At 46.0% G+C, this 19237-nt stretch overlaps 1 protein-coding gene and 1 long non-coding RNA gene across 9 annotated transcripts in view; one reads left to right on the top strand and one right to left on the bottom strand.

Moving 5' to 3' along the window:
* Positions 1 to 19237, bottom strand: part of LOC137422652 (uncharacterized) — a 1758619-nt gene that overhangs the window by 1558159 nt on the left and 181223 nt on the right. The window lies entirely within an intron of this gene.
* The window catches only part of LOC137417905 (tumor necrosis factor receptor superfamily member 6-like), a 191073-nt gene that overhangs the window by 163172 nt on the left and 8664 nt on the right, over positions 1 to 19237 (top strand). For all 8 annotated transcript variants that reach the window (XM_078773152.1, XM_078773151.1, XM_078773150.1 and 5 more), the window contains 2 exons: positions 3559 to 3652; positions 3737 to 3868. In XM_078773152.1, coding sequence (XP_078629278.1) covers positions 3559 to 3652; positions 3737 to 3868 — 226 coding nt within the window. The remainder of the gene's footprint in view (positions 1 to 3558; positions 3653 to 3736; positions 3869 to 19237) is intronic.

Below are 19237 nucleotides of genomic sequence, written 5' to 3'. Positions count from 1 at the left end.
TCCATAGATACACAAAAAGCCATATTGTTCCAAGCTTTTAACTGTCTATTTTTTAAGTCAATGTTCTGTTCTGACAATTTTGCAATTGTCCAGAGAGGATGTGATATTGGTATTTTGCCTTTATCGTGACTTGTTAGACAACAGGTGCACTGTGGGAAGAAGGAAAGCTCACATTGTTTGTTATCTCACCTCCTTAACTGTCTAACTGGGGATGAATGTAACAATTGAGGTTCAAGTAATATACATGTATTTGGTGTAACGTGTACATGTGTTGCACACTGGTGGTAGTTAATAACGTAAATAATATGTGTTCAGGGAATGACTTTTGCTGGACATGCTTGTTCATTTGTGTGCATAGTTTCGAAAAACTGGATTTATTTGTTCCAACGTGGAAGCAGTTTTGATATTGTTAAGTTTGTGGGGGTAGATGATGGAATCCTACATAAAAGATAGGATCGTATAGGTTTAACATGGACCATGGACGCGTAGTCGGCATCTCGATGTATTTAAGTAGGGAAACTGGAGCTTAAGATTGTTTATGTGTCTTCACATGGGGAGTGAAGCTGTGTTAACTAGATAGGGATTAAGGTTAGTTTTCCCCAGTATGTGATTGCCTCCTGTAGTTTTCCCCTACATTTTTTTTTTTACAACTACAACAAGGCCGGCCATAATAACCTCGGTTAAAACAACAACAATAACAACTACCGGCCCCTGCAAACAGGCAGAGCGGTTCGGCAACTAAACCCCGCCTCCAAAAGATCGGAACCGGCAGGCCATGCCCCGAGCTTCGTCATTGGTCGAGGAGACATGGGGGATCTGATGGAGCTTGGTGATTGGGCAGTGATGTCAGGAGAGAAGCTCCGAGCAAGAGGAAGAAGAGCGTGTCTCTTGGCTCTCTCTCAGTAGTTCTCTGGTGATATGCTCTTGGAGTAGGGGGCGCCATCTTTCTCTGTTCGTGTGCTGTGGTAGTTTTTGGTGTGCACATTTGAGAGCAAGGAGCTCTTAGCTGCGGTGGCGGCTATTGAAGCTTTTGGAGACTGCTGGTCCCGTGGTGGACTGAAGGCTGTGCCGTTTGGAGGAGGGATGGCGAGAGAGCAAAAGAGGGCCGTTTTCACAGCTCGTTCGACGGCTCTGTGCTCATCGCCGGCCGGCGCCATTTTGGTGGCATTGGAACCGGACCGTCACAGTTACCTTTACAAAATAACTCGTTGGGACCTGCGAAGTGGCTGCTCGATATTAAAAAAGAACATTTATTTTACTTTATCAATCCCCTGTGTGTTTGTAATCGTATCTGAGTGGAGGATCCTCAAAGTAGGAATTGAAATTCGTTTACTTCAACATTTATTTAATCTTGCATTTATTTTATTAAATCATTATTGTGGCATTTTTCATTTGTTGTGTTGTTAATTCGTTGTGGGTTTGGGAACAAACCTGTGTGCTTTCGTTCAGGTAAGCACCTTCGCTGCCTTCCTTCCCGCGCGTGCCATAAAAATAACCACCAAGATTTCCGGAGTTCGCCTCGGGAGTAAAAACGATCAGTCCTTCATTCGTCATCCAGTGGTCTTAATCGCTGGGCGACACGACAATATGATGCTGTAATAGTAAATTGTTCAACAAATTGATATTCTGAAAGAAAGATAAAGAAGAATAACAGTCCATTTTAAAGGATATTGTTCTCAACGAGACACATGCACCATCACATTGGATCAGATTCCAACCAGGAAGGGTATTTGTAAAATTTAATTCAGATCACCTTGCATTGGATCAATATCAAAAACCAATATGCCGGATCGGAAATAACTTTTGTTTCAGGCAGTTTGACTTTCATTACATGAAATGTTTATTCCATTTCTCTGAATGGCAGATAAACTGTCTTCCTATTGATGTTATTCCATCGATTTGCTCACCTGGAACGAAGTTCCGGGGAGCTTATGTGCATCGTCAGTCCATAAACACTTGCAACTTCTTCTCCAAAACCGCTGATGGGATCGTGACCAAATTTGGCACAAATGATTGTTATGTTGTGACTAATGTTTGTTCACGGCATTAACAGAATCTGGGTTTAAGGTGGTCTACGGGGGTGGGGTTTGGGGAGGCGGGTGGGGTTGGGGGGGGGGGGGGGTTGCTCCCCAAAATAGGTATTTGTTTTTTTTCTCAGAAACTACACACACAATTTCGATGAAACTTCACTACAACCTACAACACCCATGATGTACCAAAGTTTGTTCACGGCATTAAAACAATCGCACCCAACGTGGAGGTGTAGGGTTGGGGTGCCCTCAAAGAGTATTTGCTCTTTTCTCCGAAACTACATACACAATTTCAATGAAACTTCACCACAACCTTAATGACCCGTGATGTACCAATGTTTGTTCAAGGCATTAAAAAAATTGGGGTCTGAGGAGGTATACGAGGTTGGGGGGTGGAAGACAGGGAGGGCTGGTTGGTCCTCAAAATAGGTATTTTTTTAGTTTGTTTGTTTAAAGTATTATGATTATGTGAATATGATTCTACATGCTGCCCTGTCTTCGAGCAACCATTGAAATTGGTTTAAAATACCTTAAGTCAGTGCACTGTTTATTATTTCTACCAGTTTATTCTACCAGTTGAGTGCCCTGGGGTATTGCCCCTGTTTTTAGATACTAATCTTTGAGCTGCGTAAAGTAAAATAATTTGGTGCCACTGCTGTTGTGATCCCAAAGACAGATTATTGATTTTATAGACACTGTGGTGCAATGGTGAGCGTTCACTGAGTCTGGGATGTTCTTTCTTCCTTACTTTACGCACAGAATTTTAATAGGATAGAACATGGCCAGTCATAGGTTGGCAACCTTTACACAAGCTTGATGGGCCTAATGGCCTCCTCCTGCATTGATGTTCCTTGTAAGTGAGCTCGTATTGAAGGTTGAACTAGTTAGATCGACATCAATTTAAATTTGAAAAACTATGTGAAACGATCAACTTGTGAATGTACTGTAGTCTAGTTCGTTCCCATTTGATAAAAGGTTGGAATTCCTTGGGTTTCCCTTTTAATATCTTTTTCCAATACTATAAACTACGTGAGGAACAATTTGATATAACAACAATGTAAAACTTGTACATAAAAACCTGACATAGGTTACTCTGTTTCAGGTTTATTGACGAGGGTTACACTGGGTAGGATGCCATTGCCTTCCCCGCATTGTTTTGTCCGGTCCCATCCCATTAAATGCTGAGTGTCAAGCAAGGAAGCAGCACGTACCTTTATTTATTTATTTATTTTATTTTTTAATAGTCTTTGTTATGACTCGGCTGGGGATTGAAACAAACAATGTTTTAAACTTGAATCTGCTTTCTTCAATAAGAGCATTGATTGGACAATATTACAACCTGGAACTTGATCAAGGAGGAGGTAAAAAATTATGATGATATTTCAGATGACTTCATCACAGCATTTGATCTTTAATTTTAATTTGATTGCCCCGATTCAATTTTAAAGATAAATAATTTAATTATTCATTGCACAAATATATCATGAAAACGAATCAACATTATGATTGTTGTGTTTTGTGTTTTCAGGGTTCTAGTTTTGGAACAGAAAGTTCACCTCCATGTCCAGCAAATCAGTTCTTTAATGATGCTTATGGGGTCTGCTGTCTGTTTTGTCCCAGGGGTGAGTTACAATAAGAATTCCATTGTTTTTTTTTGCATGTTCCTGGAATTTTTCAATTAATCCAACTGGTTTTATACTTCACAGGAGCATACATGTATAAGCCATGTCACCATCCTGGAAGTAATCCTTTGTGCTTCGGTTGTGCAATGGGGAAAACGTACATGGACGAGCAAAGCAAAATGACAACGTGCAAGGAATGTCGTGTGTGTGACCCAGGTAAACTATTCTACTCTGTTTACATTTATACTGAATTACTCAAAGTATAAGCTCAAACACAACCAAGTATGAAATATCGGGGAAATAAAATACCTTAAATGGTGATTGATCCACCATGGAGAGAAGAAAAGCTGACGTTTCAGGCCTTACCTTCCAATGAAGCAGGTATGGCCCGAAACGTCAACTTCTCTTCTCTCCATGGCGGATCAATCACCATTCAGGTATTTTGTTTATTTGTTTTGACCTATTTTGCCACCCACGCAGATCGATAATTTTGTGTTGTGATTAGTGATGAAATTCTTCCCAGCATGAAATTTACATTTATCAGCATTTGAATTTTCATCCACAACTACATAGCTGGTTGTGTTGTGTTAAGTTGTGTCGTGGAATTTCATCCTTTAACATGGAATGGATATCTACCTCTGCCTCCAACGGTGTTTTTTCACTTGTGAAATTGAAAATTTACAAGTACATTGCTCAGTCTGGTCTGTGATTCTGTCTGTTTGTAACTTGCGAAAATCGAGGATTTTTCAACGACAGCATATTGCTGGTCACGTGTGTTATTCTGTCTGTCGGTCAATCGACTACAGGTAACAATTTTAACCCAATCTACACCAAATGGTAGCGTTTGTCATGAGGAAGAAGCCTATTGATTCTGATGTCGAAAGGGGTAATTCATTGGTGAAACACCAGCACAGTTGTCTTCAGAGCCTTCCAATCACCCCTTTTTGGATGAGCACTCCTGAAATGATGAAGATGACTTCAGGAAAAAAAATCGTCCCCTCGTTGCAGAATATCTCTGTCTGCAACAATAATCGGAAACTACACTATACTCGAAACTATACTCTGAGGTTCCTGGACTTCAGACCAGACTTTGGTGGGTTAAACCGGTGTATGAGCGCTCAACCGTCCCTCTTCCCTCAGAGCATATTTCTGGTGTGGGCAGTCATTCTATTTGTCTGAAGACCTTTTAGGTTCTGCATATCCAGGTGACATAGCTCGCTCTAAGGGCCATTTTGGAATCGGTGTCCATAATAATCTTCCTCTTTTCTTTTGGAATGCCTTAAAGGACAAGGCATTTGCTTAAAGATGTATTGTAAAATCCTCTACCACCTATTTCTACTGGAAGGTAGTTTACAGACCATCCTCCATGCCCACAATCAGCTACCAGGTCTTCGTATTTGCCTTTCTTTCTGCCATATGCATTGGACAGGTTCTCCTCCATCAGGACTGTCAATTCAATATTGATGACGTTCTTAGTTACTGCCGAATAGATGGTGATATCAGGCGGTTTGGCAGTTTCCGTAATTTGTGGAGGGAACACGATTGGCTTATGGTCTTCATCAATCAGAAACATCCAATCATTCGCCTTCTGTTGGATGTCCTGTGTTTCTACTGGTGGGAGTGGCAGGGCTGGGTTCCTGTAGGATGTACCATCAGCTGAACGGAATGCAATGGTGGGAATGGAGTTTGGCTTTGATACAATACTGGTCTTCGTATTTGCATCTTTGATAGAAGGAGCCAGGCCTGATGCAATCACTCTTAGGGTTTGGTCATGGCACCAGTTGTATCTTCCATTTTAGAGTGAGTAGCTGCACCCATTTAAGATGTGGAGCAGTGTGCTATGGTGATGATGGCACAGCTGACCAGTCCAAGGTTGGTTTTTCCCCACAGTCTTAGGTTGGCTGGGGAAGGGAGTTGGTCGTGCATAGCGTTGATGTGGAATGACAGCAGTTCCGGTGTCCATACATAGAGGAGTTTCTTCCATGATGTATCAGTCTGTATGGCAGAATCCCATCTCAACCACTGTCCTTGTTTAGCACATCCATACAGATAGACCAACATGTCTTCCTCATCGATATCCTTTTCCAAATTGGTGAGGCTTTTCCTGTGTTCCCTTCTGGACATGTCTCTTATCAGCGTTTGATTTTCCTGTAGCTGAAGCCTGCTCAGTCGGTTTGACCTCTGCACATCTCATTCAGGATAAGGTGTCGCTCCTTCCGTTCTAACTCTTTCATACCATTCCCCCTAGCCTTGTCTTTCTTTGTTTCTAAGCAATCTCTGCACAGTGTTTGGGTCTTTCCATCCCTGGAGTGTTTGTTAAGGTGGTACTTGGTGACCTGCATATATTTCACGGAGGTGGTAAGCCTTTTCAGTTGTGGACCGTACCTCTTTCTGGTTCTGTAGAGGGCACTGTTGCAAATACATCTGCTTACCCCTGCCCTTCTATTCAGGTACTTGATGCAGGTTGCCTCTTGACTCTCAATGTAAGATATTGGGAAGTTATAGATAGTGAACTCCCAGGTCATGGCACAATTGCATTGTTGTATATCCACATCTTTACGATTCCAGACAGATTGCTTTTCTTGGCTGTTTGTAACATGGCTACCAGCTTCATCTTGACCATTTCTCTGATGTTATCATCTTTCAAATCTTCGTAGATCATCTTTCCGAGGAATCATATGACTGTGGATATACGTGATCTACTTTCCATTAATTTCGAGTTGGGGAACATAGGCTATATGTTGTGTCTTATGTCCTCCATGCCTCTGCTCTGCCTTTGAGACAACTTTCTTCATAGCGTGGGACTTAGATTTGGAAGGCTTAGCTTTCATGTTTTGTGTCCACTGAAGGAACGTTTGAACCTTGTTGATTTGTTGACATTCTTCTGGACTTTTTGCTACCAGAGTCAGGTCATCTGCATATGCTTTGGCAGATGTTGTTATGTCTAATCCAGTCATTTCATATCCGAGGTGGTTGGACTGGTCCAGCAGATCCAGGCAAAGATTGTAAACAGCCAGAAACAGGATACAGGATAATGTACGACCTTGGAAAACACCAATATAGCACCGTATCCAATCTGTTGTCCAATCCTTGGTTTTCACACATATAAACAGCTCATCATAGTACTTGAACACGATCTTCCTGATATGAGGTGGAATGTGGTACCACTCAAGTGCAAACTGTACTGTATGAGGTTATGTAGCACAGTGCCATCTGCATTTTGTAGGTCAAGCCAGGTTGTCACTATCGGTTTTCTTTTCGTTTTGGTGTCAAGGAGCATTTCAGTTAGTGCCTCCGTTTGTTCTGCACAGCCTGATATTTTTTTGGGTTCTTTGTGGAAGGATACCCATTCCAAGGTTACAACTGGAATTCGTCAGTTATGGGTCTGAAGCAAGAAGGATTACTCGTATTCTCCTGTTTTGATATCAGGATCATCTCTCCTACTCTTCCGCATCTTTCCGCTTCCGGTCCGGTCTGAAGAGGACGCAGGCGTCACATGCTCGCCGCTTCTTCGACTGGGCCACTGTCTGTGGCTTGCTTTTTTGGTGGTCGTGCGGATTTTTTGGCCATTGAGTCTGCCCTCCGCATAGTCCCGGCTCTGCTCCCTGCTTCGCCTACCCGGCTCCTTCGCCTGCTCGCTGTTTCCTCGGGCACGCTCTCGTGGGTTGTGTCCTTCGCAGCGGTGTGGCGGCGGTTTTCCCGCCGTGATCTTGATTTGTAGCGGCGGCGGTTGATTGCCGCTGCATTTCCCGCTTTGCCGTGATCAACCTTGGCCTCGTGATCGTCTCTTTGCTCCTGTCTGCCCTCTGCTTGGTCCCGACTCTGCTCCTGGCTTCACCTACCTGGCTCCTTCGTCTCCTTCGTTTCCTTGGGCCTGCTCCCGTGCGTTGGGACCATTGTTTCACCTCAACCTTGGCCTCGTGCTCGCCTCTCCGCTCCTGCGTGGCATGGCTCTGCGGTACTCCGCCGCAAGGCTCCTTCTGCTCAATACCCGCTCCACCCCATCATGCATCTCTGCCATCAAATCAAATGGACTCCTCTGACGACCCAGGTACATTCACCGTGGCTCCGGTCGTAAGTTTGTATATGTACAATCAGGTCACTCCATCCCCGTCCTCTGGTCGGCTCAGCGCACTCCCACTCATCGTCCCAGCGCACCTAGTCACGGCAACGCACAAAATCGCATCTCCTGCCTGCGAACCCTGGCTAAATCACCTGAATTCATCCCCGCTGTTCAAAACAACATCAAGCTCACCCTGTTCAACACCCGGTCCCTCAACAACAAATGCCTCATCCTCAACGACTACATCCTGGAGAACAAACTGGACTTTCTCTGTCTCACCGAAACCTGGCAACAACCACTGGACTACTACACGCTCAACCTCACCACACCCAATGGATATTCCTACGTCAATAAACCACGCTCGGAGGGCCGAGGTGGTGGAATTGCCGTTATCCACCGTCAAGACATCAGGACCAGCCTCATCCCCATCGCCTCATCCTCATCCTTTGAACACCTGGCTTTTAAACTCTCTGGTCGCACGCAGTCAGTCATGGCTGTCGTCTAACGCCCTCCCAAACCACACCCATTATTCCTGTCTGACTTCTCCTACTTTCTGACCCAGCTATGTTCCCTCTCCCCCTCAATCCTCCTCCTTGGTGATTTCAATATCCACATGGACTCCACTGACTCCACAATAACCACTGACTTCACTGATTTACTCACCTGCTTTAACCTCACTCAACATGTCGACTTTCCTACGCATATCCGTGGTCACATTTTGGACCTTGTCTGCTCCACTGGATTAATTTTGCACCATCTCTCTGGCTCCGACCTCACCCTCTCTGACCACTTAGCCATCACTATGACCATCAACATCCCCACCCCAACACCAAGACATTATCGCACTATCAACTTCCGTAAGCTAACCGCTCTTTCACCTACCTCATTCTCATCCACCCTCTCTGAAACAATGTCCACTTCTCCCTTCATTGACCTCCACACCCCTTCCGACCTCACTGACTACTACAACCACACTCTCTCCTCCTGCCTTTTTTTTTTTTTTTTTTTTTTTTTTTGTATACAAGATCGAGGCTCGTGAAAGAGCGAACATTAATCACACGGAAAGACAAACAGACACATAAAACAAATAACATCGGGAGCGGTAGACAAGATGGGGAGAGAGGGGGAAGGACACAAACACAACATTTGAGAGCAGGGACCGAGAGACATGGAGACATCGAGAGATCTGTGGGAGGGAGAGGGCTTTGGGGGGGAGGCATGTGAAGGGGGGGTGGCATGTGAAGGGGGGGGGGTGGGAGAGGTATAAACATATGGACACTGCCAGGATTTCCAGGAAAGAAGTTGTAATTTCAAACAAGGTGGATCTGGGGTGAATTAGTGGGGGTAGAAAAGATCAAGGTTATGGATGGGGGAAGATAAGAGATGGTGGTGAACAGCTGTTTTAAAGACCTGGAGGGAGGAGAGGGATTGAAGGGAGTGTGGGAGTTTGTTCCACAGGCGGGAGAAAAGAGGAATGAAAGAGTGAAGGTGAGCAGAGAGCCGAGATTTCGGCAGTTTAACCATCAGAGGGTTGCTGGCAGATCTTGTGCGACCTGTAGGAATATTTGGGGGACAGAGCACAGAGAGAGCTGGGGGAGCAAGGCCGGAGAGGAGTCGGTAGAAGACAGAAAGGCCACCTACCTGCCTGCGGTGAGTGAGTGAAAGGCCCTCAGAGATAGCTTCATCGCGGGAGATTCCAATGATTTTGAAAGCTTTGGATTCAACAGCGTGAAGCCGAGCCAGGTGTGAGGCAGGAGCGCCAGCCCATAGGGGAGAACAGTATTCCATTGAGCTGCGGATGAAAGCCTTGTATGTGGTGAGGAGCTCAGGTGTGCCGAGGAAGGACTTCGCACGACGGAGGATGCCCAGTCGGCGACTGGCTTTGGAGGCCAGCTTGGAAATGTGGTTTTCCCAAGAAAGATCATGGCAGATAGTGAGACCCAAAAGCTTGAGTGACAGAACTTCTTGGAGAGGATTGTTGAGAAAGTAGATGGGAGGGTTGTCCAGTCGATCTTTTCGGAGAGACATAGTAAGAGAGTGAGATTTGTCAGGATTGAAAGACATGTTCCACTTGTTTGACCAGTCTGTGATTTTGTCCAGGTCTTCAGAGAGTGAGGAGGCTGCAGACTGCCGATCTGAGGGAAGAGGAATGGAGCGGCAGAGAGTGGAGTCATCAGCAAAGAGATAGAGAGGATTTTCCAGAGAGTCGGAGAGATCATTGATAAAGACCAGAAAAAGCACAGGGCCCAGCACACTTCCTTGGGGAACTCCAGCCTGAACAGGAAGGGGAGATGAGAGAAATCCATTCAGGGCCACACGTTGACTACGACCAGAGAGGAAGTCCGCAAGCCATGCATGGAGATTTCCATGGATACCATAGGAGGAGAGGCCTTGACCAGCTTGTGCCTTTAAAAACCAAAACAGTTTCTTTCACCCATTCTGCTCCCTGGTTTACCCCTGAACTCCGCCTGATGAAAACTCGTGCTCGCCAACTTGAAAGACTCCGCAATAAAACAGGTCTCACAGTTCACTCCCAAGCCTACAAGGACCACCTACAACACTACAAAGATGCCCTCTCCCACGCCCGCTCCCCCTACTACTCTCAAATTATCCACTCTGGCTCCGGAAACCCAAAAGCACTCTTCTCGACAATAAACAAACTCCTCCGCCCCCTGGACACCACCACCCAGTCATTCACAGTAGACAACTGCATCTCCTTCCTTTCTTTCTTCCAACGCAAAATTGACAACATCTACAACAGCTTGACCACCGCCGCACCCGCTCCCCCTCCAACCACCTGCCCCCCCTTATCCTGCCTTCCCCTGTCTCAATTCTCCCCAGTCTCCCTTACTGACCTCTCTGAACTCCTCATAGGAATGAAAACTGCCACCTGCACTCTTGACCCCATCCCCTCCAGCTTTGTCAAGGCCTCCCTCCCTGCTCTCTCTCCACTTATCATTGCAACAATAAACTCCTCCCTTTCTACAGGCATCGTCCCACCATCCCTCAAAATTGCTGCTGTTACCCCCATTCTAAAAAAACCTGGTCTAAACCCTGACACCCTAAACAACTTCAGACCCATCTCCAACCTACCCTTTCTGTCGAAAGTTTTGGAACGCGCTGTAGCCACTCAACTCAAACATCACCTCTCTGCCAATAACCTGTATGAAACATTCCAATCCAGATTCCGCTCCAACCACAGTACTGAAACTGCTCTCCTCAAAATCACCAACGACCTTCTCCTCTCCTCTGACGCTGGCAACCTCAACATTCTCGTCCTCCTCGACCTCAGCGCTGCCTTTGACACCATCGATCACACCATCCTCCTCACCCGACTTGAATCCACCTTTAACGTTACCGGCACTGCCCTCTCTTGGATTAAATCATACCTCTCTGACAGACGCCAGTTCATCTCCATCAATAACTGCAAATCCCCCACTGCTCCCCTCCCCCAAGGTGTCCCCCAAGGTTCAGTTCTTGGCCCCCTCCTCTTCATCCTTTACCTGTCCCCCCTCGGTCACTTAATCCGCCGTCATGGTCTCCAATTCCACTGCTTCGCCGATGACATCCAGCTTTTCATCTCCACCAAGTCCGTCTCCACCGACACCCACTCTATCCTGACAAACTGCATCTCTGAAATAAAATCCTGGCTTCAAATCAACTTCCTCAAACTAAACTGTGATAAATCTGAAATAATCATCATTGGCCCAAAAACGCTCACAAAATCCACCCATAACTTTGCCCTCAACATCGACGGTATCCCAGTATCCACCTCCCCTCTCATCCGGAATCTTGGCGTCATCTTTGACCAAACCCTCTCCTTCGACAAATACACTAAACAGATCACAAAGACAGCCTTCTTTCACCTGAAAAACATCGCCCGTCTCCGCTCATCCCTCTCCTCCACGGCTGCAGAAACCCTCATCCACGCCTTCATCACCTCCCGTCTGGACTACTGCAATAGCCTCCTCTATGGTTCACCCTCAACAATCACCAATAAACTCCAATACATTCCGAACTCCGCTGCCCGTCTACTCACCCATTCCCGGACCCGTGACCACATCACCCCCGTCCTTTACAAGCTTCACTGGCTCCCCATCTCCCAGAGAATCCAGTACAAAATCCTCCTCTTGACCTACAAAGCCCTCCATAACCTGGCCCCATCCTACCTGGCTGACCTCCTCTCCAGACACACTCCCACCCGCAACCTCCGCTCTGCTGGTACCAACCTCCTGACCCCCCCCCATCCGGACCAAATTCAGATCCTGGGGGGACAGGGCCTTCTCCATCGCTGCTCCCACCCTCTGGAACTCACTACCTCACACCATCAGAGACTCCTCCTCACTCACCACATTCAAAACATCACTCAAGACCCACCTGTTCAGCACTGCATTCAACATTCAACCCACAGCATTTAACCCCTGACTATCACTTCTCCTTCTCCCTCCTTTTGCTTTAAATATTTCCCTATTGATTCTTGTCTTTTTGCAATTGTTGTTTTCATGTTTTGTTATGCATTATGTTTTGCACTCTGTCAAAGCGCCTTTGGGCTTCATGAAAAGCGCTATACAAAATAAATGAATTATTATTATTATTATTACTCTCCAACAACTGGGTATGGACAGTTCAACAACACACACAACACACACAGTTCAACAACACACAGTTCAACAACCACAGTTCCCGAAAAAGGCCAACCCCCGCTTGCGGGGAAAAATGGCCTCTAAAGGTGTTTTTTTTTTTTTTTTAACAACTGGGTATGGAGGCAGTTCTCCATATATTACATATAAACTTGTGTAGCACCCTTGTTGCTCTTGGACATTTCTTCCATACTAAGTATGGAATACGATTAGTTCCAGGAGCACTGGCATTTCTTATTTTCCGGAGATAGGCATTCAGTTCTGACAAAGTTGGTGTTACGAATTCGTCACTTCCGTGGTTGTGGTTTTCACCCACTTGACATATTTCTGATATTATGTACTATTATTATCTTCAAAAGGTTTATTGTGCATGAACAGTTATCAAAAGTTAAAAAGGTTAACTTTAAATGATACAGGAAACCGAACGGGAAGACGACAGGGTGGTGAAGAGGAAGAGGCGTGGCGAGCAAAGTCGGACAAGACGTGTGACGTCGAGCTCCGTAGCGAGCGTTTTCTACCGAAGGTCGCGAGGGAATTTTGAGTTCCTTGAAAGGACATCCTGCGAGAGGTATTATCGCTGGGATTGAGAAACCTGCGTAGTCAGGTTTAGGCTGAGATTCCAACGAATCCTTGCCTGGCCGCAAGAGCCGTTGGCCATTTTGAACCTCGTGCTTCGTTCCCCGACCAAGGTTTTGCTACGCGTCAGCTCTTCTCAACATCCTATCGTCTGTCGGGGATGTGTGTGCGTGACCGCTTCATCTCCAATTACGTTGCGGTTCGCTGATTGAACTGTGAACGTGCACGTCTGGAGGGGGCCTTTGGGACTTCCCATCCTGCTGCCAGTTTACCTTTGGTTTGGACCACGTGACTGTCTACGCTTTGCCTACACTTCATTACTCGCCTCATCGTCTCATCACTACTCGCAGGAGGGGATCACCTTGGAGTTATAGAGACATTGATGAGGGTTCTTTTTCACTCACTGGGAACGCAGTGAGTTATCTGACTTTAGCTGATGGTACCATCATAAGATGTATGAAGTGTACTTTTGATTGCTATTGCATTGGTTGTACCGTTATTCTGGTGTGATTTTCAATACAATATTTGTTTGTTTATAATCATGGGTGTGGTTTCACTATTGATTTCTAACCCAGAGTAACGTATTTTTCTGCCGTTGCTCCTCTCGGGGTTCGGAGGTATACCGAGACCAGGAGGTCGGGGAGGAACACGTAACACTTGGTGGTTTAGTTTTGAATGGGGTCTTGGTTTTTAGTGGTCTTTTCATACCCTTCAGTATTTCATATTTGTAATTACGTTTTTTTTTTTATCGTTATTAACATCCTTAAACAACTTTTCAGAAACTACTTTGCTGAAGGATGGAGATCTATTTTGCTTCTCCTTCAGCATCCGTTTTGCTTACTGGTCCGGATTTCGTCTAAATTGTTGCTGAGCTTTATTGTCAGATATTTGTTCTTGTGATTTCAATTCTAATTTCCTCACTATGTTATGGAGTCTTACTAACTTGTAAGTTAGTAAGACTTACTCTCCTTGTTAGTAAGACTAACAAGTAAGACTTAAGACTCTAGTTAGTAAGACTCTAGTTAGTAAGACTTACTCTTCTTGTAAGTCTTACTCCTGTTATGGAGTCTTTCCTGAGGTTTGCTACGAGTGTTTCATTTCTATCTTTTAGGGCTTGTTTAAACTGATGCTTGGTAGCTTTCTCAAGGCATCTCAATTTCCTTCGTTGTCTCGTAGACTGCTGCTTTTTGTTAGTCTTCTATGTTACTGATTTCATACCGAATCTGTTCGCAAGACTTTTGTAAACATAATTTTCCAAATTTTCTAGTTGCTCATCAAGGCTGTTTCCTATTTCTAATAATTTTCATGTTTCAACTTCAAGGTGAAATTTCTAAAATCCACAATTTTCATCCGATTGACTTGAAAATTGATCAGGATTTGCAGAGGAGGTCACCAAGCCCAGGGAGCCCAGGGAGAAAATAAAGAGAGACCGACAAAGGGATGCATGGGTATGGTTGAGGGTTAGGTGAAAATGCAGGGGGTGGATGAGGATAGAGAAAGAAAATATGAGGTGGGGTGGGTTAACGGGGTAGAAAATATCATGGTTTTGGATTGGTGATGATCTGAGATGGTCGTGAGTAGTCGTCTTGAAGACCTCAAGGGAAGAATGAGATTGCAGAGAATATGGAAGTTGGTTCCTCGTGTGGGGAAAAAGAGGAACAAATGAGTGGAAATTAGCAATGATTCTGGATTTTATTATTATTATTTTTTTTGTTTGTTTTGTTTACTGAATCGAGGCTCGTGAAAGAGCTAACATTTATTTCACAAACAAATCAACCAGACAAACAAAATATATATAAAAAGAGGGAGCGGAAGACAAGATGGGGAGAGAAGGGGAAGCACACAAACACAACATTTGAGAGCAGGGAGATGTGTGGGAGGGAGAGGGCTTTGGGGGAGGAGGTGTGGGAAGGGGGGTGGGGGGGGGGGGTGGGAGAAGTATAAAACACAAGGACACCAAGGACTTCCAGGACAGAAGTTGGTATTTCAAAAAAGTGGTTTTGGGGTGAAATTAGCGGGGGTAGAAAAGATCCAGGTTTTGGATGGGGGGAGATAAGAGATGGTGGTGAACAGCTGTTTTAAAGACCTGGAGGGTGGAGTGGGATTGAAGAGAGTGAGGGAGTTTGTTCCAGAGGCGGGAGAAAAGAGGAATGAAGGAGTGAAGGTGAGCAGAGGGTCTTGATTTTTGGCAGTTTAACCATAAGAGGGTTGCAGGCAGATCTTGTGCGACCTGTAAGAATATTTAGGGGACAGAGCCCAGAGAGAGCTGGGGGGGGGCAAGGCCAGAGAGGAGTCGGTAGAAGACGGAAAGACCACCAACCTGCCTGCGGTGAGTGAGTGAAAGGCCCTTGCAGTTAGCTTCATCGTGGGAGATTCCAATGATTCTAAACGCTTTGGTTTCAACAGCGTGAAGACGAGCTAGGTGTGAGGCAGGAGTACCAGCCCAGAGGGGAGTGTAGTATTCCATTGAGCTGCGGATGAAAGCCTTGTATGTGGTGAGGAGCTCAGGTGTGCCAAGGAAGGACTTCGCACGACGGAGGGTGCCCAGTCGGCGACTGGCTTTGAAGGCCAGATTTGAAATGTGGTTTTCCCAGGAAAGATCATGGCAGATAGTGAGACCCAAAAGCTTGAGTGACAGAACTTCTTGGAGAGGATTATTCAGAAAGTGGATGGGAGGGTTGTCCAGTAGGTCTTTTCGGAGAGACATCGTAAGAGTGTGAGATTTGTCAGGATTGAAAGACATGTTCCACTTGTTTGCCCAGTCTGTGATTTTGTCCAGGTCTGCAGAGAGTGAGGAGGCTGCAGACTGCCGATCTGAGGGAAGAGGAATGAAGCGACAGAGAGTAGAGTCATCAGCAAAGATATAGAGAGGATTTTCAAGAGAGTCAGAGAGATCATTGATGAAGACCAGAAAAAGCACAGGGCCCAGAACACTGCCTTGGGGAACTCCAGCCTGAACAGGAAGAGGAGATGAGAGAAACCCATTCAGGGCCACACGTTGACTACGACTAGAGAGGAAGTCCACCAGCCATGCGTGGAGATTTCCATGGATACCAAAGGAGGAGAGTTTGGTGAGCAGAGCGGGGTGCCAGACCGTATCGAAGGCACGTGATATGTCAAGGGAGACAGCTCTAATTTCCTGTTTGGCATTGAGGACCTCCATCCATTGTTGAGAAAGCAGAAGCAGCATGTACAGAGCAGAGTGACCAGGTCTGAAACCAAATTGATGATCAGAGATCAAGCCATTGGAGAAGAGGAAAGATTTCATATCTGAAGCAATGATGGATTCCATGACTTTGCTGATAATTGGGAGAAGGCTGATTGGTCTGTAGTTGCTAGGATCTGTTTTTGCACCTTTTTTGTGCAAAGCGGTGATGTTGGCTGATTTCCAAGCAGATGGCAGATGACCTTGAGCAAAAGAGAGGGTGAAGAGAACAGAGAGAGGGAGTGAAAGAGCGGAAGAACAGGATTTTAGGACCCGTGGGCTGATGCCGTCAGGTCCAGTTGCAGAATCAGAGTTGAGGGTTGACAGAAACTTTTCCACCTTGTCAGGAGGAAAGGACACAGAGTCCAGGAGCAGCTGGGTACGACTGGGTACGGTGGGTACAGAGAGGGATGGGTTTGGGACACAAGATTTAGAGGCAAACACAGAGTTGAGGCATTCAGCTTTTTCACGTGCGGAGTCAGCCGTGTAGCCGTTTGAGGTGAGGGAGGGGATGGAGGGGGAACAAACACCAGAAACAGATTTGACCAGACGCCACCAGGATTTGGAAGAGGGAGACAGATAAGAGAGTTCGGTCTTGAGAAAGGAGAGATATTGTTTCCTGGCTCTCCTGAGGGTGGACACACACTTGTTTCGGGCTTTGTGAAAGGAAATGAGATTTCCTTCCGTTGGATTTGCTTTCCAGGAGACGAAAGCAAGTTGTTTCTGGCCAACAGCCTCACCACAAGATTCCGTGTACCATGGACGGGAGGAAGGGTATGACAACTGAAGACGAGATGGGATAAATCTGTGCATGAGAGAGAGAGCAATTTACTTTGGAAGAATTCCCAGGATGAGTTGATGTCAGAGGCGGTAGAGATGGGGGACCAGTCCAGATGATTGATGGCTGCTTGAAGACCGTGCCAGTTGGCCTGAGTGAAATGCCAGACTCGTCGACGCTGAGGAGGCTCTCTGAGAATGGTCAGAGAGATGTCCACTTTAACAAGCACATTATCAGATGAGCCGATTGGAGCAGAAGAAGAGCAGCAGACATTTTCAGGGAAGTTAGTCATAACCAAGTCCAGAAGAGAAGATGCTCTGTTGACTGAGATTCCGGGTCGGGAAATTGACAGATTGTGTCAGTTCCAGTGAGTCGCAGAAGTCCTTTGCTGAAGAGCCATGGCTGGTGAGAGAGGTACCCACACCCAGCCAACTGGCATGGTGACAATTGAAGTCACCACATATGAGGAAGAGAGAGTTGGGATGGGTAGATAGAAGTTGGTCCATATTATCAGACAACGAGATGTAGATGGAGTCATCACTGTTTGGTGGGCGGTACAACACACATATGAACAAAAGGTGGGAGCGAAGGGGAAGCCGTAGCCAAAGGTATTCCTGGGGGTGAGGTGGAGAGAGGGCAGTGCAGGGCGAGTGAGGAAGAGAGTTTTTAATAAAAATAGCAACCCCACCTCCAGGACGAGGCTCAGGTCTATCATACCGGAGGAGGGAGTAACCTGGGAGAGATACCATGGAATCAGAGACATCATGAAGGAGGAAAGTTTCTGGTAAGCAGATCACGTCTGGTTTGTCAGAAGCAACCTGTATGGAGAGATCAGTCAAGTTTGAGCGAAGGCCCCTGATGTTTGAGGTCCATACCGTTAATGAAGAAGAAGGGGGAGCATCGGATACAGAACAGGGGGGGGGGGGAGGGGTAGGGTAAGATGTGGAAGAGGAGCAAGAGGTAGGGAGAGCTGTTGAAGGTGTGTCAGAGATTTCAGAATAGCTTGGAGAAAGGGATGAATGGGGCGGACAAAAGGTTTGATGGTGATTGGGTGAGGCACAGTGAGGTGTTATTTGAGGAGGGGGAATAGCGAGGCAGAAGGTTGGGGGAGATGAAGGTGAAAGTTGAAAGGGGGAAGAAGCGGGGAGGACGCTTTGAGGAGGAGGAGGGGTGAGAGGGGAGTCTAGGAGGGGAGGAGCGAGGGAGAGTCTCGGAGGTGAGGGGTGTGGGGGGAGTTTAGGAGGGAAGGGGTAAGGGGGGAGATTTGAAAGGGATGGGTGATGGGGAAGATTTGGAGGGGAGAGGCAAGGGGGAAGATTTGAAAGAGATGGGTGATGGGGACGATTTGGAGGGGAGGGGCAAGGGGGTAGATTTGGAGGGGAGGGGTGATGGGGAGGTTTTGGAGGGGAGGGGTGATGGGGAAGATTTGGAGGGGAGGGGCAAGGGGGAAGATTTGAAAGGGATGGGTGATGGGGAAGATTTGGAGGGGAGGGGCAAGGGGGAATATTTGAAAGAGATGGGTGATGGGGAAGATTTGGAGGGGAGGGGCAAGGGGGTAGATTTGGAGGGGAGGGGTGATGGGGAAGTTTTGGAGGGGAGGGGTGATGGGGAAGTTTTGGAGGGAAGGGGTGATGGGGAAGATTTGGAGGGGAGGGGTGAGATTGGATTTTGAAAAGGGTACGATTAATGGGAAATGAACATTTATTGCAAAATGAGTTTCTTGAGACCTTCGAGTCAAAAATAAGTTTGAGGACGCTGAAGGAGGGGTGGAGTGCAGGAGAGTTTCGGGAATGTAGAAAAGGAACTGTAAGAGATGGAATTTTTTTTTGGAATGAATAGATTTGGTGAGCAAGTGGAAAGCATCCTTTAAAAGGAGAAGAAGAAAAAGGTGTTATAATATATGACAGAATACAGTTCTTCAGGGGAAAGTTTAAACATTTTTAACAACGTGATCACGTGATCACGAACAACGTGATCGAAGAACGAAGGAACAAATAAGAACAACGAATAAACGAATGAGAACAGAGAAGGAAATATTTTTTGTTTTTGTTTTTTAGTTGAGATTTTAAACAAGGAAGTATGGGGTGAAAGACTGGGACAAAGAACAGAGAACGAAAGTAATTGCAGCGCAATCGACGAACTGCTGAGAGAAAAACAAGCCTCAAGGTCAGACACGGAAGTGTCCTAGGCCTCAGAATACGCGACACGAATTAACCGACGATTTTGTCTACTTGTATGAAAAACCAAAACCGAGAATCTTACTAAAGACACACTACAGGTACACACACCGAAGGATAGATACAGTTTCGGCAAAAACACAATT

This window comes from Myxine glutinosa, chromosome 2, assembly GCF_964187855.1.
Source record: "Myxine glutinosa chromosome 2, kmMyxGlut1.1, whole genome shotgun sequence".
NCBI classification, from domain to species: domain Eukaryota; kingdom Metazoa; phylum Chordata; class Myxini; order Myxiniformes; family Myxinidae; genus Myxine; species Myxine glutinosa.
The sequence above is the reverse complement of the archived record's forward strand: the minus strand, read 5'-3'. Positions and strand labels throughout refer to the sequence as shown.